The 18,710-nt window shown below is 44.7% G+C and overlaps 1 protein-coding gene across 6 annotated transcripts in view; it reads right to left on the bottom strand.

The window, feature by feature from the left end:
* SH3PXD2A (SH3 and PX domains 2A) overlaps positions 1–18,710 on the bottom strand; it is a 285,081-nt gene that overhangs the window by 93,504 nt on the left and 172,867 nt on the right. For 4 of the 6 annotated variants that reach the window (XM_064144442.1, XM_064144444.1, XM_064144445.1 and 1 more), the window contains exon 1: positions 10,450–10,756. In XM_064144442.1, the coding sequence (XP_064000512.1) occupies positions 10,450–10,624 (175 nt within the window). In that variant the 5' untranslated portion in view covers positions 10,625–10,756. Of the gene's footprint in view, positions 1–10,449; positions 10,757–18,710 lie in introns of those variants that run through there. The other 2 variants (XM_064144446.1, XM_064144447.1) reach the window with 1 other exon arrangement.

Raw genomic sequence — 18,710 nt, 5'->3', positions numbered from 1 at the left:
AATGAAAGCCATTAGGGGGAAGAATGGGAGAGCTGTCATTTGAACAGTGGTATTTGATGAGTCAGCAAGAAGGGGGCAGAGCAGTGTGTACCTTAGGTGCAGCCTAGAGCCTTGTTCACTGCAACATAGGGCAGAAAGCAGAAACGAAGCTTTATTTTGGTCTCAGTTCTGCAGACCAAGCCTGCCAAGGAATTTCAATGAAATGCTGTGTTGCAGCCCCAGGTGCTCAGGTGGTACACATTACTGCTCAGGGCAGGTAGGGAATCCCAGAGGGCCAGCCTCATTCTACTCGACCCCTCCTCCAGAGCTTCTCGCTGGGATTTTGTCTGTTGCTTCTCCCATCACTTCCTTTCAGACAAGAGGAGGAACAACATCCTTGACTAACAAGGCAAGGTTGGCCATCCACATAACCAAGAGCAGGAATCTCAATGAGGACCCTCAAAATTGTGAAGATTGTTTCTGCTGCCATCTGCAGACCAAGCACCATACTCAGTGTTCCCCCATATTCCTGTGAGCCATCTCCAAAGCCCTTCACCTACTACACCCATTGACCAGCATTTGCCTGCCTGTTTCCACTCTTCTTTCAGCTGGGGCTTGATGCTTTGGTTAAATGGGAAGGCAACAAGATGCAACAGCCTAGAGGACAGACAGAGGCATGCTTGGTGTTGCTTATCTCCTCCAGGAACAGAAGTACTTCTGTCAGAGAATTACTGCTTGAGTCTACACATAGGCATATTGTAATATGGCTGTAAAACAGCTTGGAAAGGAAAAATGCAGATGAGTCTTAATCTAAATTGGAACCATTTTCACACATTGCTGGCTCACACAATTAGCTCATTCAATTAGGCAGAGTGCAACAGATAGCTAAAGAAATTGGAGGCTGGCACAGAAAGGTTGCAAGTGTTTTGATCTATTTCAAGCATGACTGTTCAAGGCACCCTTGTTAACTGTGCCATTGATGTTACTCCCTCCAGGCTCCACAGGGGCCTAAACAAAGACAACATTTGTGTCCAGTGCCTGACCCAGAGTGGGCCTAGTCAGCCATTATGCTTCCTAGGTACCACAACGACAGATTTATTTGCCACTGTAATTGCTGGGCAAACAGCAGCCACCTCTGTCCATCACCAGAATAGCTTAAATAAGCTTTCCTTGCTCTTATGTCTGTGGGATGCAGATACATCAAATTTAAAGCAAGCATTTTAAGGCAGTACTTGAAGGAATCCAGAGACATATTGTTTTTTTTTCCCACTGGGAGACTGTTTTAAAGCAAACCTCCCATCCCTGCAGAGATACCTCTTTTTCTGCACTCTTGAAGCAGAACATCACCTTCATTCCCCATGCCATCTATTGAAAAGCAGTATCTTAAGGAGGTACATCTTGAAAAAGTATTTGACTAGTAGATTATCAAACATACAAACCCAGCTAAATACACGAGTCAGATAGCTGGCAGCAGGCATTAGACAAGGCCATTAATTTTAGTCCTATTCATTGAGCTCATCCCCATGATGAACAGCCTTTGCAAGGCTTGTACTCAGGAAGAGCTGCTGCATTTGTGCAGGAATGGGGGTGAGGAGCAGATATGCTGAGTTGCAGTGACAGAGCCCATCCCAAAGGAAGCAACTGTTCCAGGAGCTCCCTAAAGGCTCCTTCCATCCCCAGCACCACGCTGCAGAGACCAATCTCAGACCACTTCCACTTGCCACGTAAGCAGAGCTGCCTGGCTTATGCTAGACCCACACACACTGCTTGGAAAATGTTCACATCTGGCTTTCACGTGACTTGAGCATGCCTCAAAAATTCATCATCTGGATAACTCACTCCTTCAGGGGAGAAATCCACAACCAGAGAGTCCTTTCCTGAGTTGGAACACAGCAGTGGGGAGAGAGGATCATGTGGTTGACAAACTGCACAGCAACACACTCACCAGCTGCATTTCCATAGCCTCATACAGATCTTTGTCCTTTCTAAAAGTACAAACCTGAAGAAAACCAAGTCCTGATTTTCTACTCTGCCTATTTCTGCAAATGTCCATCCTAATGCCATTCACAGACCCAGAAGTGTCCAGGATTGTTTAGTTTCTGTTCTGGCAGTCATATATGGTATTAACTCTTTCCACGTGGCAAGCAAGGACTGCTTCCCACATGCTCACTGTTGTACAGCTTCTGCACACACACTTTTGCAGCAGTTCCCAGCTTTGCTGTGAAGTGCTGAGAATATCTGAATGCTAATTGACATCTACAGCTGTACAAACTGAGAGCACTGACCCTCTGAGGAGAAAACTAGCCTCCAGCACTGCTGAAGGCAGCAGCAGAGAAATTCCAGCCACTGGGAAGGTCAGAATTACATACACAGACTAGGATTCAAGCATGGTTCAACTGAAAAACAACAACAACAACTTACTAGGAAAAAGAGTCAAATCCCAACTGCAAAGAAGCCACACTGCTGCCGAGCACAGAGGATGTACTGCAGCACTGGCATGTCCAGGCAGCTTGTTTTAGCTGGCAGCAGTCTGAGCTGGCCAGTTGTTGCATCCACCATCCAGGGCAGACTCGTGAGGATTTTGCCTGTCACACAGCCTGGATGTGGGCCAGCCAGAACGTGATAGATATAAAACCACGCACAAAGCTGGAGGCACTTAGGGAGCACTGTTTTAAGGGTGAGTGCTCTTAATGGTCTGAGAACACACACACTGCCATCCAGGTTTTCTTCCCACAAGGCAGATGCAGGTTTCAGGTGTTCAACAGACTGAGACTAAGTTATCTGAAGCACAGACAATCTGTGCCCTGTGTGGATTCCTGCAAAGGCTGAGGATCATCACCCTCTACTCCAGCTCCCAAGTGCATTTCTCACCTGCCTTATCTAACAGGCCAAATCAAAATCTGATACCACACAGTTCTCTCTGTGCCAGAAAGAAAAAACCCACGCAGGCAGTATTAATACCATCTGCCACCAAGAGGCTAAGGAAGGCAGAAGAGGAGCAGATGGAGAAGAGAGAACTCCTTGCAACCACAAGAAATGCCATTACGTCTCCTAAGGTACTTTGTCGGCGCTCAGCTGAGAGCTCTCTGAAGCTTTCACAAGGGTGCATGCTGTTCTGCCATGGCTGTGCTCAAGCCACACCTCATACTTGCAGTCCTTCCCTGCCTGCCCAGCCTCCCTACCCTTTTTTCTCCCTGACACAGGCCTTTGTGCAGCATGGACGCTGAACTGGGAACGGCAAAGAGCACAAACACATTCCTTTCCCTAATCCTGCACCCTGTCCCCACACTTCAGTTTCAAAGCCAAGGAGCAAAATAAAAAACCCACACAGCACACAAACAACTCTCCTCTCTTATCCTGCCTTCCTCCCACCCCAGCATATGGGCCACCCAGAAGATGACAGTGATCCTATACATCTAACTGGCCACATGTCATGTCAGCAGAAAGCTAAAGCAGTGCAAATAAAGTCTCCTATCTGCTCTTCTCCTCTGTAGCTGCAGGCAGAAATCCAAAGCATTTCAGTTTAAACAGTGACATTTCAATTTAAACAGTGGGTGTATAAGGAGAAGTGTCAGATCACTTTCCTCCTGCCAGAATACCACAGGCTGGATTTGGAGTGTGGGATTGGAGTGGACAGATTCACATCTTGACTGAAGATGAAGAAATGGGTTACACACACACAGATGCTGCGAGGAGATGAAGACCGCCTGACTTAGCTGAAGTTCAAATGTTGCTCTGCATCATCACACTTAAGCATAGAGCAATAGCAAATAAAACAGAGTATCACTCCTTCAATGACAGGAAGAACTTGCCTACCCTATCCTTTCATTATCCTCCTATTAAAAAGGGGAAGAAAAAAGGCTGCACTATGTGAGAACCAAAATGTTCTGCCAGAATCTGCTGTTTTTTAAATTCCATGCAGTAATTAGTAGATACAGCCAAGAAGGTTAATCACATGATGGGGGAACAGATCCCAATTTCTGATCAAGAGCAATCTTGTTAGTACATGCTTGTGAAATCACAAAATAACAGCTGGCAAACCACCTCACCCAGCCATCCTCATCAGCAGGCCAAACGGCAGCAAGGAGCCAGTTTCTGCGCTAATTGTAGAAAGCAATGCAAGGAAGACAGCAGGCACATGTGACTCATCAGGGCACAAACAAGGGCCCATGCCTCACTATGCAGGGATCATGTCATACCAAAGATCTCTGACAAGGATTAAAGACATCAGGCCCAAGCTATATGCTTTAAGATGTTCATGGGAGCTTGCCATGGGCTTGGACAAATTTACATTCCCGTTAACCATCTTGAAAATGTTCTTCAAATTAACCTTGCAAACTGAAGCTTTCCTTTTGCATGGAGCACAGGGAGGCAGACTTCAGAAGACACATGAAAGCAGAATGACTGGAACTAAGATTTGAGTTAAAAAGCACATTCTAGCTTTGTTGCTATCACCTGGACTCTCAGCCATTAAGTAAATCCAACTGCCTGCACTTAACACAGGTAGCCCTAAGACATCTATTGCAATCACACCCTGACAGAAGATGTGTTGTCTGTCTCATGCTGGGATTCACCATGTTAGTTAACTGGATTTTTCCACATCTTTAGCAACACAATGCCCCTCTGAGAACCCATCTAAAAGTTCAGGCTTCCTCTTGCTGAGGGAGAAGAACTGAGATGGGTTTAGCAGTCAGCTGAGTAAGTTTAAGGTGTGTCCATGACACACCTGCAATTGCATTCATAGGTCCTCTAATGTTAAAATGCATCTGTCTCTCCAGGTGACACCCCCTTAATATTGCCACAACCTCAAGGCAAATGAAAGGCACCACTATGCCTGTCCTGGAGAGGTCCTTTCTTCTCCCTCCACTGGAGTCACCTCCCACAAACATAAAAAATATCTGCCAGAGCAGAAGGCTCTATGTTCCTTCCTCTCCCTAAGTAGCTACCATGTATAGCTAAATGCCTGTTGTAGTACTATGAAACATAGAATCAACCAGCTTGGAAGAGACCTCCAAGATCATCCACTCCAACCTATCCCCCAGCCCTGTCCAATCAACTAGACCATGGCACTAAGTGCCTCATCCAGGCTTTTCTTGAAGACTTCCAAGAATGGCAACTCCACCACCTCCCTGGGCAGCCCATTCCAATGCCAATCACTCTCCCTGCCAACAACTTCCTCCTAGCATCCAGCCTGTACTTCCCTCAGCACAACTTGAGACTGTGTCCCCTTGTTCTATTGCTGGTTGCCTGGGAGAAGAGACCAACCCCACCTGGCTACAATGTCCCTTCAGGTAGTTGTAGACAGCAATGAGGTCACCCCTGAGCCTCCTCTTCTCCAGGCTAAACACCCCCAGCTCCCTCAACCTCTCCTCATAGGGTTTGTGTTCCAGGCCTTTAACCAGTTTTGTTGCCCTTCTCTGGACACATTCCAGCACCTCTATGAAGCTGGCTGACAGATCCACCTTCAGTTGTACCAACAGAACTTTGTCTCTGGGTCAGCACCTCAGTTCTGCAACAGCTAGAGATAGCCCCAGCCATGCAGCCTTGCTGGTCCAGTTAATGGCTCACACATTTGTGACCCTGTTCAGTGATTAAGTGAAGTAGGGCTAGTACACACCATTAATTTCCCTCATATTGCCTCAAAGGAGGCAGTTCAAACTGAAGTTAAGAAAATAAAGCTCATTTATAAAAATAATGTGAGACATGCCATGGAACTGTAAGTGCAGGCTAAACACGTGCAGTGTGACAGAACTATAAAGGTTAAGCTCCGAAGTAATGAGCACAGCTCAGCTGTAAAGATAGGCAAAGCCAAAAGTTAAGCTATTGCCCTTCAGCAATTACAAAGGAAGCATGAAAATATAACTGATAACTCAAAGAAACAGCAATTAAAGCAGCTCCCTGAAGCTGACAGCACATATCCCCAGTGTGCAGAAGGGCTTCCCTAGTAGTAAAGGATTAGGCAAAAATCCGGCTCCTGTTGTCAACTCCACCCACAAGCCCAAGGCAGAAATCCTACAGAGTGATCAGCCACGAGGACCCTTGGTATTATTACAGTGATGTGCTCATTTCTCACTTGGAGCCTCACTTCCATCATTGTCAAAGCTCTCTCTACTCAATTTCCCCATTGAGGGAAAAGAGCACTACAGATGTTTCTGCAGAACGTTTGAGGAGTAGCTTCCAAAGGACTCTACAGTTTTCATTTACTTGCCAACAGATACATCCTACCTAGTTTTAGATTACAGGAGGGAAACGAAGCAGAGATTCTGCTTCCCAAGTGCTGCCATAATCTGCTACTCCAGTAACTGGACATGAGAAACAACCTGAAGGACAGTTCTGTCTGCTGAGGAAGCCAAGCCTCATCAGCACCTTCACCGAGGCAACACTTGCTTGGACCAAGCGTTAGGTTAATACTCTTAAGTGCTCAATTACAGGGGCTATTTAAACAGACTTCAGCTGGCAGACTCTGCAAAAGTACAGCCAGCTTGGTGCAGGCAGTAGCTGACCAACTAGAAAAAAGGCCTTGCAATACCCATGGAGACAAACTTTTTTTTTTTAAAAAGGTCTATTCATCCTCAGAGGAACATCCTACTGCATAGGAAGAAGGTGCCAGAGAAAGCCACTGGGCTGAAGCCAGCTGTGGTCCCAGCAGCAAGCAGGGCAGTCAGAATAGTGAGCAAGCAGCGAGGGTTTCAGACGGAGATGGCCAGCACTGCTCCTCCTAGTGCATACTGAAAGCAGTAAGCACAAGAGCATAGCTACCGACAAGGGAGGTGGCAGAGATTCATCTCTTAGTGGGGTCTGACTCCATCACAGAAAGGAGAACCTTCTCAGTAATTGGGGAACAGTGAGACTTAGTGTGAAAAAGCTGTAGAGCCCATACCAGCTCCCTGCTGCAACCAAACACCAGGCTCCATCTGCTTGCTTCATCTTCATAACTGTGAAAGTGACAATAATTTTGGCATGAAACTGCCCAAGAAATATTCTCAGTACGGGAAAAGGGCAAAATCATCTTACTCCAGGAGTATGAAACTTTATCTAGACAGCAAGGATAGGGAGGGGGATGGAGGAGGAGTATGTGGGACATCTCTGGGATGAAATATACTCCAACTGGTTTTACAAGTCACATCAGGATTAGCAGATGTCTCAAGGGTTAATTAGTTCACCATGCACAGATGGTAGCTGGTAGGGTTTGCATAGTGGATTAACCTAATTTGTGGTTTGTAATGTACCATGCAAATATCCATTAGTAGACTTGTAGCACTTAGGCCCTTGTTTTGATGTGAGGAGAGGAGAGCACACAGTGGATGCTTGCGTAGAAGTAATGCTTGTTTTGAGTGACAAAGGAGTTACTGTTCATTTGGTTAATGCAATTGACAGATTGGAGTTTGAAAAGTGATTCCTTCTCTTCTTGCTACAGAAGGTCTTTAGGAAGACCTAGATGAGACCATTTTGTTGCAAGTGTAGGGAATATGCCCACAGTAACCACTCCTCACAGCTGTGCTGAGGTCTTTTCAGCACTGACAGATGGTTATAGAGCACAATTCAATTGCTTGGAAATGCAAAGGCAGCTTTCTGATGCAGCTCTGTAGCATGTCAAATAAAGTCCCACAAATCCAAGGTAACAGCAAAGGTAGCAGTTCAGGCCACATCAAACACTATGCCTACTCAAAGCATCAGTTGCTTTAGTGAAGCTCTGAGCTGACTGCAGGTTAAAGTATTCACAATCATATATCCAAGTAAAGGGCTGTGTGTTTATATAGCACTTCACACAAGAGGAAGACCAGCTCAGGGCTGGCATGCAGAGATGTCCCAGGTCAATGCAATCCTCCCTTCTGTTTAGCTAAGGACATGCCACAGTATTGCATTTGGTTCAGAAGGTCTCAAATGTTTACAGCCAGCATCAGCTGCAGTGATAAACATTTCCATAACACCTATTAAACTCTGAACTTATCCAATTTCTCCCTGCTCTAAGGGGCGAGCGCAGGACTAGCTAGACTTGCACTCTGGCAAGGCAGAGGTCAGGGTAGAGGTGATGCTGGCTGTCAGGGGCATTCTCCAAATGTTTCTGCAATCAGCCATGCCCATGTTGTGCTTCCACATGCCCGAGCCACAGCAGCTGTGAGATTCCAGCTGGACAGCACGGGACAGCTTTGCTCATGCCCAAAAGCCTCCTCCCAGCATATCTTTGGTCAAGATAGAAGATGCATTCACAGTCTGATTTTTTTAACCTTCTACTGTCTTTAAACAAAAGAAAAACACTGACTTTTATCTGCACCTACAGAGAAAGCTACCTCTCAAATCTATGTGCCATCTTGAACTCACAGCACACAACTACCAACTCCCCATGCACATTCCTTTGTTGTGTGCATCTCACAATACCCAGCTCCAAACAGTAGGAAGCATTCCTCTGCTGCTCTAAAAATTAGGCAGGAAGATGGCTGAGAAAAGAGTCCCTTTATGAAACTCACTTTGGCCAGAGAGATGCTTCACATTCCTCTTTGTACACAGTAAGCAGAGAAAGAGCCTCCCTGAACTCCAGTTTCCCTGCCCTAGCTGTACTAGGAGCCAAGCAACAAGAAGCAAAGAAGAGAAAATAATCTCAAAAGGAAACTCCATTCCACGTGGAGGTAGGACAGCCAAAGGAGAGCAAAGAATGAGCAGTCATCCCTTGCAGGGATGAATGAACTCGTCACTTGCGATGCTCAGGGCATGAGGCCAACAGAGTCCAGCAAGGCAGCATCCACAAATGGCATCTCAGCTACACTGACTCAACTTAATCCCTCTTCCTCCAATGTCATGGCAGATCAGCTCCAACTTCCCCCCCAAAGCCACAGGGACAGAGAAGCAGCAGTTTTCTCACTCCCAAAGCAATTACTCACATCTCTTGCAGAAGTATTGCAGCTCCTGTGTATATCAACTGGCACATTGAGCCCAAAGCTCGATTTTTCTAATGCTGTTCTAGGTCAGTGCTAAATTAGTCTGCCCTGGAGACTGCTGTAATGTTTTTCAAATGTCTTTACGTGGCTCAAAAGCCCTCAGGTGCTCAGGATGTGGCACTGAACCAGGAGCTCCCACCTTCTACTGAGTCACCTGGACCCTTACAGTCGGCCACTCCAGAGGAAGCACTGCTGCCAATGTAACTCATGGGCCATTGTGACATTTAGGAGGTCCTAGAAGTGCAATCCAGAGAGAAGTTCTGTAGATTAGGAAGATGAAGTGTGCTCTAGTTTCTGTCAGGACAGCACCTTGTACCACACTGGCCTCTTCATTACCACAACCCAGCTCAGAGAAGTTCAGGGCAAGGTTACCAAAAGCACTGCCCTGCAAAGGCAATGGCCATCTGATGCACAGGACTTCAGGGTCAAGCAGCACCTTTGCTTGAGTGAATCATTTAGCTTATTATAGGACTGCAGCTTAAAAGCTCTCATAATTAACCAGCAAATCAAACCAGGCAGTTATTCATAGGAGTCCAGTACATTGCATTCATCTTCCCTTCCTTCCCAAAGGCAAAGCCATTGCAGTATTTCTTCACCACATTAAAAAGGCAAGAACAAAAAAAATTCCTCTTTTCCCCTGCACACAGGTTGCAGTTTTCCAGGAGTTGCTGCTATTGGTTTGGAAGGCCTCTTTGGATGCCCTGTATGCAATTTGGCGCACCCAAAACTCCAAACAGAGTCAATGAGAGTTGCAGGTGCTCAATGCTTGCTTGGGAAAAAAGAGAAAAGAAAATAAAAAAGGAAAAAAAAGAAGAAGGAAAAAAAAAAAAAAAGAGAAGGCCCTGACACATCCAGCTCAGAGCAGCCAAACCTAGAGGTCTGTAATTACATGTCCCTACTGAAAACACATCTGTAAAAATCACTAAGAGCTACAGGGGAGGGGAAAAATTGGATTTATATAGTTTCAAATCAGGGTTTTACAGGACATCTGAATCCAAGATCTTAAAAACAAAAGGCTAAGCTAGAGCCCTTGAGCCAGACACAGGCACTGAGAACATTTTGCATCAGAAGCCTCAACAGGGTCTTTTGAAAAAAAGGGGGAAATAGAGAGAGAAAAAGATTCAGAGCAGAAAAGCATTCCATTTTCTCACAGAAAAGGACTCCAGCTCTTGAGCTGCATTTTGACTCTTCGCTCATGTAATCATTAACTTCAGTGAAAAAAATAAAACCCAATGAAAGAGAGAGATTTAGTACAATTACCCTCTCAGAATAGAAAAGGAGCTTCATAAATACAGTCAGAAGAGAGCAGTCATTTTAACTGCATGCAATGCAAGGTGGGTTTCTTCTCCGCTTTAGGAGGAAAGAAACTGCTGCCCCTGTCTCTAGCAGGCTTCAGCAATAAAAAGTTAAAGTGATACAGAATTTCATGCACACACGTTTTCATGCAACACATGATAAAAGGAAGATTTAAAAGGGTGTGGGGGAGAAGGATCTCTCTATAGTCATGCAGTGCATAGAAAGCCTGGTAGCTTACCTGATTTTCTCTTTGAAGAACCATAGTCCCTGAAAAAAAGACAACAACAAATAGACATGGTTAGAGCTGGAAATGGTGGTGAGGGAATGGGTGACTTCCAAATTTCCACCCATATGCTCAAGGGCTCATCCTGCACACTCCCTCCTTTAAAGAGGAGGTGAGAACTGTAAGGCATTGACAGGCAGGGGCAGGGACGGATCCTGAGTAGCACCGGCTCATCAGCAGCAGCAGCTGGGCTTTCTGCAGCACCAGGGGCTCCGGGAGCATGTGATCAACGAGACAGAGCAAACCATCCACAACCAGCAAGGCAGGGGAGAAGGGTGTCATTTTTTCCCCTTTAAATTGAGCTATTAAATGCAGCTACTGAATTAACCCCTAACGCTCCCCTGGAGAGGAAAGGGAATGTTAACTGTTTGCTGCAGGGGTGCGGCTGCTACAGGCTTATCTGGTATTGCTTGAGGTCCTCTTCTTTCAGAGGTTAATTAAATTGTGATTAACCTCCAGACCTTTCCTAGTTATCTCTGGCAAGCACTTGTCTGCCACGAGGTGAAAAAAACCCACAACAAACCTCTAAACTTCATCCTTTCTTCCGGGATGGGGAATACACCCTCAGTTTTCTGCAGCGATCTAAAGGGTGCTGGTGGCAGAACAGCTGAAAGCTCTGACAGCTGCTACAGCAGTGGGAAGAAATCACAGAAGGGAGCTGCAAGAACTGATTTGGGATAAGGAAAACAGAGGACAGAAGTATTTCTCTATGGCTGTGCTTCCTCCTGGTGCTCTCCAGAGCCTCCCAAACCCAGCTCTGAAATGGTCTGCACAAACAGGAGAGCCCAGGCAATGACAGATGGAGACAGCATCACTGCGTGGGCACAGTGCTCTTGGCATGGTCACACACCGCACTCGGCTGTGCTAATGTTGGGAAAATCACCTGATGAACCCAGTGCAGAAGCAGGCTGTGCTTGCAGGAACCCCATTGCAGCCTCTAATTCATTTGGGGAGGGACAGGCTGTCAGGAGCAGGGTTGTATCCTTTGCAGCACAACATATACTCCACAGGAATGAGAAGGATTATCTCAAACTATTTGATTTCAACAGAATTTGGGGATCACCTAAAGAAATGACACATCTTGTGGGCAAAGGTATTTATTTGTACCCATAGATTCTGTTCCTGCCAGCACTTTGTGTGCATTCTATGCCATACATCTGTAGGATTTGCTTGCAGCAATTATTAACTATTTGGGATTTTTTTTGAACCCTCACTGACTTTTCCATTGTCATTTCTACTTCAGTTAAATGGCTGTGTTCTTGGCCACGTCTGCAGCTGCATTTGATACAAAGATGTCCCTGCTCATGGCAAGGCTGCTTCTACAGAAGTGATATCATCTGCAAATAGACAATCATAGAATCACAGACTGGTTTGGGTTAGAAGGGACCTACAAAGGTCGTCTAGTCCAACCCCCTTTGCATTAAGGAGGGGCATCCTCAACTAGATCAGGTTGCTCAGAGAGAGCCCTGTGAGCCTCACCTTGAATATCTTCAGGGATGGGACCTCAACCACCTCCCTGGGCAACTTGTTCCAGCATTCCACTACCTTCACGATAAAGAACTTGTTCCAAAAATATAATGCCTGCTATATGGTGTTCAACACAGAGATGCCTCAGAAGGGAAGGCAGAAGGGAATCTCCAAAATGAACCACCTCTGCTCCCATGCTAGCCTGGACCTTTGTGGTTGCTGTCAATACAACTCTTTTGGCGTGTGGAAGTCTGTGTTTGGTTCTGCCTTGAACTGCCTCTCTTCTGACAGTGCCAAATGCCAATAAAGTGCAATCCTGCCAAAGTTCACATATGTACTTTGCTCTGGCCTAGTATCTCTACTGTGCACATGCTTGATGATCACTTTAAGTACTTTCTCAGTACTACATCTTGGAGGTGGGTTCAGCTAAGATTTCCCCTTGCAGCATGTTGCATCTTCCCTTTGTCACCTCTATCTCGTGCAAAAAAAGGCTGTACTCAGCTTTTGCAAATGTTAACAGCCATGAGGACCCTGGAAATATGGTGTAGCTATCCACCATCCTTATGACAGAAAACCAACCATCTTTCCAGTCTTTGCTAGAACACCTTCAGCACACATTTCCAGAGCAATCTCAAGCCAGCCAACCATGCTGGGGATACCCCATAAGCATCCTAAGAGAGGTCACAGGTGAACAGAGCAGGCACAAAAGGGTGGAGGTAAGTGCCATTAGGCAGAGGTGAAAGAGCTTTCAGCTTAATTAAAGTTGCAAAAGAAAACCCAACTCCTTTTACTCATTAGAGGAAAAAATCACCAACTTACACAATTAGAAGTGGGTTATGGATGGATTGGTGTGATTAATAAGCAACCAAATCCAGATAAAAGTGTTGCTGAATGTCTTTGTCCACACCAAAAGAGGCCAAAGTTGGTACCTGAGTTTGGAAAGTACAGTAGAAGATGTTCTCTTGTTTTGCAACAGTGGCAAATGTCACGAACAGCTCAGAATTCAAACCTTCATTCTGGGAGCTCTCCCACAACTTCCAGCCCAGACTCTTGCTGGTTTTAAGGCTTGTGTGAGTGACTGCAGTAAAATGAGGCTTGTTCTCTTAATTCTAAGCCATGACTGGTCCACATAGGTGGAGATTACTAAGAAGCAAACTTTTCAAACTGTTTTTTTCTCTCTACAGGCAGATCATGGCATGGCCAGCAGCACCTCCTGCTCCTTTCTTTTCTCCTTCCATGACAAGAGATATTACTCTACAAAGATCTTTTTCAAGTTTCAAACATTTCCTCCACAGCAAAGGCACATCCTTTATGGAAGTGTTTCCTCAGACAAGTTCTGCAGTAGGCAGATATGTTCCATACCACACCCCTAGCTCAAGCACAGAGTCCTCCTTATAATAAGGAGATATTTCTGGTCAACGGCCAACATGATGCCAACAGAGGCAGTAAGCATTCCTGTAGGCCAGGAACTCTGATGTAGCAAACAGAATCATCACTTGGCACATGATGAAAACAAACCTTCAGGTTTGTTTGAAGAGGGAAAAAGCCCCTTACTGTCACTGCACAGTGCAGAGCTGAGCATTTAGGGTCAAGCACAAGAGGATGAAGCACCAAGAAACTATTAATGATGTCCCTTTGAGATCAGGAGAGTAACTACCATCGTCAGAGTATCCAGTATGCATTCCAAATCTTGAAGGCACCTGAACATATAACTTGTGGTCCTAGTTTCCTGTCTTAAGCACAAGATCATCAAGAACCAATTAAATATTTAATTACAAAACACTAATCATCACCACCACCTCTCAACTCCTGAGGCTCACTCAGAAAACATTAAAACAACCAGCAACCTATTGGGCAAATATTCATATTTTATTTTATTCTTTATTTCTTAAAGTTTTAAAGTCCAGTTTTATTAGGTTCTGATTTTGGAGTTCCTGAAGTTCGTGCATCCCATGTCTCCCTGTTTTGTCACGTTTTTTGAACTCCTGCATTTCACTCACAAAATCAGGGCAAAGCAGAACCAAACAAAATGGGGCTTGGTATAAAATCCTCTTCTCCTCAGTAAAACTCCAAAACTAAACTTGTTCCCTAGGATGGGAAAAAAACCCAACAATCACTACTCAAATAGAAAGCAGAGAAGGTATAGCAAATAATCTCTCCAGATCTGTGAAGAGTTCTTTGTATACAATACCCTTCTCTTTTCTGCTAATGAAGAAAGCCTGTGATGATGCTTTGCAAATGCAGCAAAGAGTTCTCCCTGACTCCATGTTTATTTTTTATGTCCTATTATTCTGCATGTGATGCTTTGATCCCTTCTCCCTCTCCCAAGTTACAGCCTATAAGGTGAATACCTCTCAGCCTTACTATTTCCAGATGAGCATTAGTGTTAGGCTGAACAATATTGTTCTGTCTACAGAGCAATAAAGGAAATGATTTAATATTTTTCTCTTAACTAAAACAACTTTCAAGTAGAAACTCTGATCTTCTTCTGCAAAACAGACTGCAACTGAAAAGACTGCTAGCTCCTAAATCAGACAAGAAACCTGCTCTTGCAGAAGAAAAACTTTTCTAAGGAAAGGTACCATGGGTGTACCTATACTATATGTGCAGCTACATAGGTATGCTCACTTTCTCTTCATCTCTTGCTCTTTTCATCTTATTTTTATACACACACATATTTCCATTCTTATTCCATGTTTGTGTATGAACAGACACTGCTAACTTAATTTCCCTTCCAGCTATATAAGACCGGGAGTGAAACCAAAGGGTGGGACTGAAAGTAGCTCTGGCAGGTCCCTGCTTCATTAGCTAGGATGACTCCATACTGAACAAATGCCTTTCACCAGAATGGTGTGTTTCTAGCCTCATTTCTTATGAGTACATAGCAATATTGTCTAAAGTCTTCCTGTGGGGCACTTTAGCTGACACTGAACCTCATTACTGGCAAGGGAAATATTTCCTGCTGCTAATGATATTAAAATACCACTGGTGCCAAGCACGCCACACAAGCTGGACATGCTCATCTCTAATGACAAAGGAGAGGGAGGTTAGATCTCCTTTCTCGTCAGCATTACACCAGGATACTATTACTCACTTGAAATCTAGCAGTGAAAGTGAAAGGAAGACCATGAGCACTGCTATAGAGGTGATTGCTTTGTTATTACGTTAAGCTATCCACAGTCAGGAAATTTGTGAAAGATAAAAATACTCTGTCATGGAGTTTCTGCATCACTTGCAATCTAATTCAGCTATTAAGGTTATATGAACAGTGTTATGGAAAAGTTTTACGACACATTCCTTCCATGCATCACTTGGAATCTAATTTAATTGTTAAGGTTATATTAACGGTGTCATGGAAAAGTTTTATGGTGCATTCCTTCTTTAGGAATCGACTTTGCTGCTGTATTCAGTGAGAGTATTTAATAAACATTGATGTGTGCATGCATGTGTTCTCATCTAGCTAAAGACATACAGATACACACAAAGAAGCAGTGGCACTATGGGAAAAAATTGTAACAAATGAAGGATATCCTGACATTCCTTCAAGAAAAAAAGCCTAAGAAATGGAGGAAAGAACTGGAAGGAGGTGACTAGGTGCATCTGCAATGGACTGCCTGGCTCTTTAGCTGTACTTCTAACACAGTTTTGATTTGTACCTGCTCCAGATGGTTTCCCCTGCATCTGCCACGGAGATCCACCAAGTCAGTAGAAGCTTTTGGCAGGAACCAGGAGGATTTGCAGAGCAATACTACATTAGCAATGGGGTTACAAGACTGCAACTTGGCTCCTGTACAAATTCTGATCAGAGGTGATGTATTCAGTCAGGGGACCTTGTTCCTGTGGTACCCACAATGCCACAGGACAGCAGACCCAGCAAACTCATTCTGTGGCATTCCTCCCTTCTCACATGCATCATAGAATCATAGAACCATAGAATCAACCAGGTTGGAAGAGACCTCCAAGATCATCCAGTCCAACCTAGCACCCAGCCCTATTCAATCAACTAGACCATGGCACTAAATGCCTCATCCAGTCTTTTCTTGCACACCTCCAGGGACAGTGACTCCACCACCTGACTGTCAATAAAGCAATGCCTAGCTTCAACTCTCTTAGGAAAGATTTTAGACATCTTTGAGTTTCAAAAATGCAGAAAACAGTGCCTGTAAAGCATGAGCAGCTTTCAGAACCACAGAATTAAACAGGTAGGAAAAGATCTTCAAGATCATTGAGTCCGACTTATCACCTAACACCTTATAATTAACTAAACTATGGCGCTAAGTGCCTCATTCAGTCTCCTTTTAAACACCTCCAGGGATGGTGACTTCACCACCTCTGCAGGCAGCCCATTCCGATGGCAAATCACTCTTTCTGTGAAGAACTTCTTCTTAACATCCAGCCTAAACCTGCCCCGGTGCAGAGAGGAGAACAGCCAGGGAAGCTGCACAACAGACACCTCATCAGACAACACAGAAGCTAAAGGCAAAGTAAATCATCTTTGCCACTGTTCCTCAGCGTTTGCTGTCCAAAGGAGATGAGACAGTGACCAGCTCTTGAGTAATGGAGTTTAATATATATCCTCTAGAGTATTTTAATACATACATTGAAATAGTTCTGTATTTGTTAGCTTTTGCTAATTCATGTGCAAGTACATTGTAGGCGTTTCTGTTCCCATGCTCCTGAATTCCTGTAAGGCACCAGTGGTGTGGGCAGGCTGCGGTGGGGTTGCATGACATTTCAAACAAACTGCTTGGATTATTATTTAATCACCAATGATTTGCCAGGCAGATTGAAAAGCACAGAAATGTTTTAACAAGAAAGTCCACTCTCTCCTTCTCAACACTCATATGGTTTGCAGTCAGTAAACGAAGACTGCTTTTCCAAGAAGTGTTTTCTTAGTGTTGCTATCAGATTCTGTGACTGTTTTTAAAGTAAATCAGTACAAAATTACTTTACTACTGCTCTTTACATGCACAGAAACATGACCCCTGAGAATATATTTGCATCTTGAAACTCTCCTAACTGATTTTCCTCACCAGCAAGACTTGTATTTTGTATTTGAGACAAGGCTCAAAATCAAGAGTTATTGAGAACTGTCGCTCAGTGCCTGTCTGTCACCAAGGCCTTAAACAGAGGAGCCTGTAATTGCCTTTACACTGTATAAACACACAGCAGCTATGTGGAGAGTGCAGGGTTAAAATTCTCAAAGTGCAAAAGTTTAACTATGTGCATGAAGATATCTTGATTCCCATTGAGCTCTGAGACCCATGCGACACATACGTAAGCAAAACATAGGTTATGCAGTAGGAACACAAACTCCAACCCATGGCTACATACAGCTATAGATCCTCTGAAATCCTAAGAGCATAGCTGATCTCCTCCTCAAGCCAAATAAACAGATGCAGGCTTTATTCTCTTCTCTTTTTTTTTTTTTTCCAGAAAACATTCTGCTCATTTCCTGATATAAATCGTTGCATTGTGGAACCCTCTTGACCATGAATCTGTCCTTTCTGAGTAGAGGTCGAGCTTTTGAGTCCTGTCAAAAAGGACTCCATTGTGGCAGCCCCAAGACTCCAGAATTCCTTGCCGCAAGCAAAAGGGACTTAAGGAGCAAGAAGAATATCTGGTGGCATGACTTCAAACCCAAACATTTCTTGCTGGCTGGAAGCAGTCTCTACTTGCACTGTTGTGCTTCTTAAGAGAACAGAGACAACACATGAGTTTTGCCTTTGTGCCACCTTTCTGTTGTCTCCACAGCATGGCTGTAGTGCTGCCACAGAACAGCCAGCACAGCTTTATGTACTTCTGGTTAGGCTGCAGTGATTTCCTCTGTATCATGTAACAACAGTGGCTCAGATCTCCAGGACCCAGCTGGAGATCCTGTTTTAGTGCTGACTTCTGACAGCTCTCTTGAACTCAACAATGACAGACCAATTTCTCCCAGAGAAACTCCAAGTACAGTATGGAAACTCATCTCTAAATGCAGAAGAGATCTTGCACAGAAAGAAGGATGGAAAGATATGACATTGCCTCCTCTCCAACAATGCTCCCTTCACCTGAATCCATGGATTTTTATCATGAGGGGCAGGTGCAGGACAAGGAAAACCAGTGTACTTTGCTCAGCGCTCAGAAAATCCTGGAGTTTAGCCCTGCACAGCAAAACTTGAGCTCTGCCACCAAGTCCAAGAGGATGCAGACAGCTCCAAGATAAATGACATCCCCATGGACCATCTCAGCTCTATGCCAACTCAGAGTGTTTTGGGGCAGCTGTCAGAATGCCTTTGTGTATAAAGGATGTAGAAGGACAAGAGAAGAGTTCAAGGTAGCCTACTTCTTTCCTAAATGGCTGCGGAGTGTCACAGATTTCTGTCCCAAGATTCCTCAGCAGTGAAGTTGATCACTTGGCTCTAGAACGCAACTTCAGCATTTGGCTCAGGATGAAGAAATGCAGAATTAGTCTCTCGCCTTTTCCACAGTTGTCCTTTTTTACGATGAAATTATCCTCCTGGAGGAAGACAGGGCTTTGGAAGCACACATTCAGCATTTCACGAGGCTGTGAGACACAGGGCAGGGTGGTCTGACAGCAAAGCCTGACCTCGCCAGCACCAGGGAGAGACGGCTTAGCACAACCTGGAAGCTGCAGGACGCTGGGGCAATGAGCTAACACCATGTGACCATCCACTGCAAGGCTCCAGCAGCCTTGAAAAAGACAACAGAAATGTTTAAAACAAGCTTTTTCCTGGACAGAAGTA

Source organism: Pogoniulus pusillus, chromosome 6 (assembly GCF_015220805.1).
Source record: "Pogoniulus pusillus isolate bPogPus1 chromosome 6, bPogPus1.pri, whole genome shotgun sequence".
Lineage (NCBI taxonomy): Eukaryota > Metazoa > Chordata > Aves > Piciformes > Lybiidae > Pogoniulus > Pogoniulus pusillus.
The sequence above is the reverse complement of the archived record's forward strand: the minus strand, read 5'-3'. Positions and strand labels throughout refer to the sequence as shown.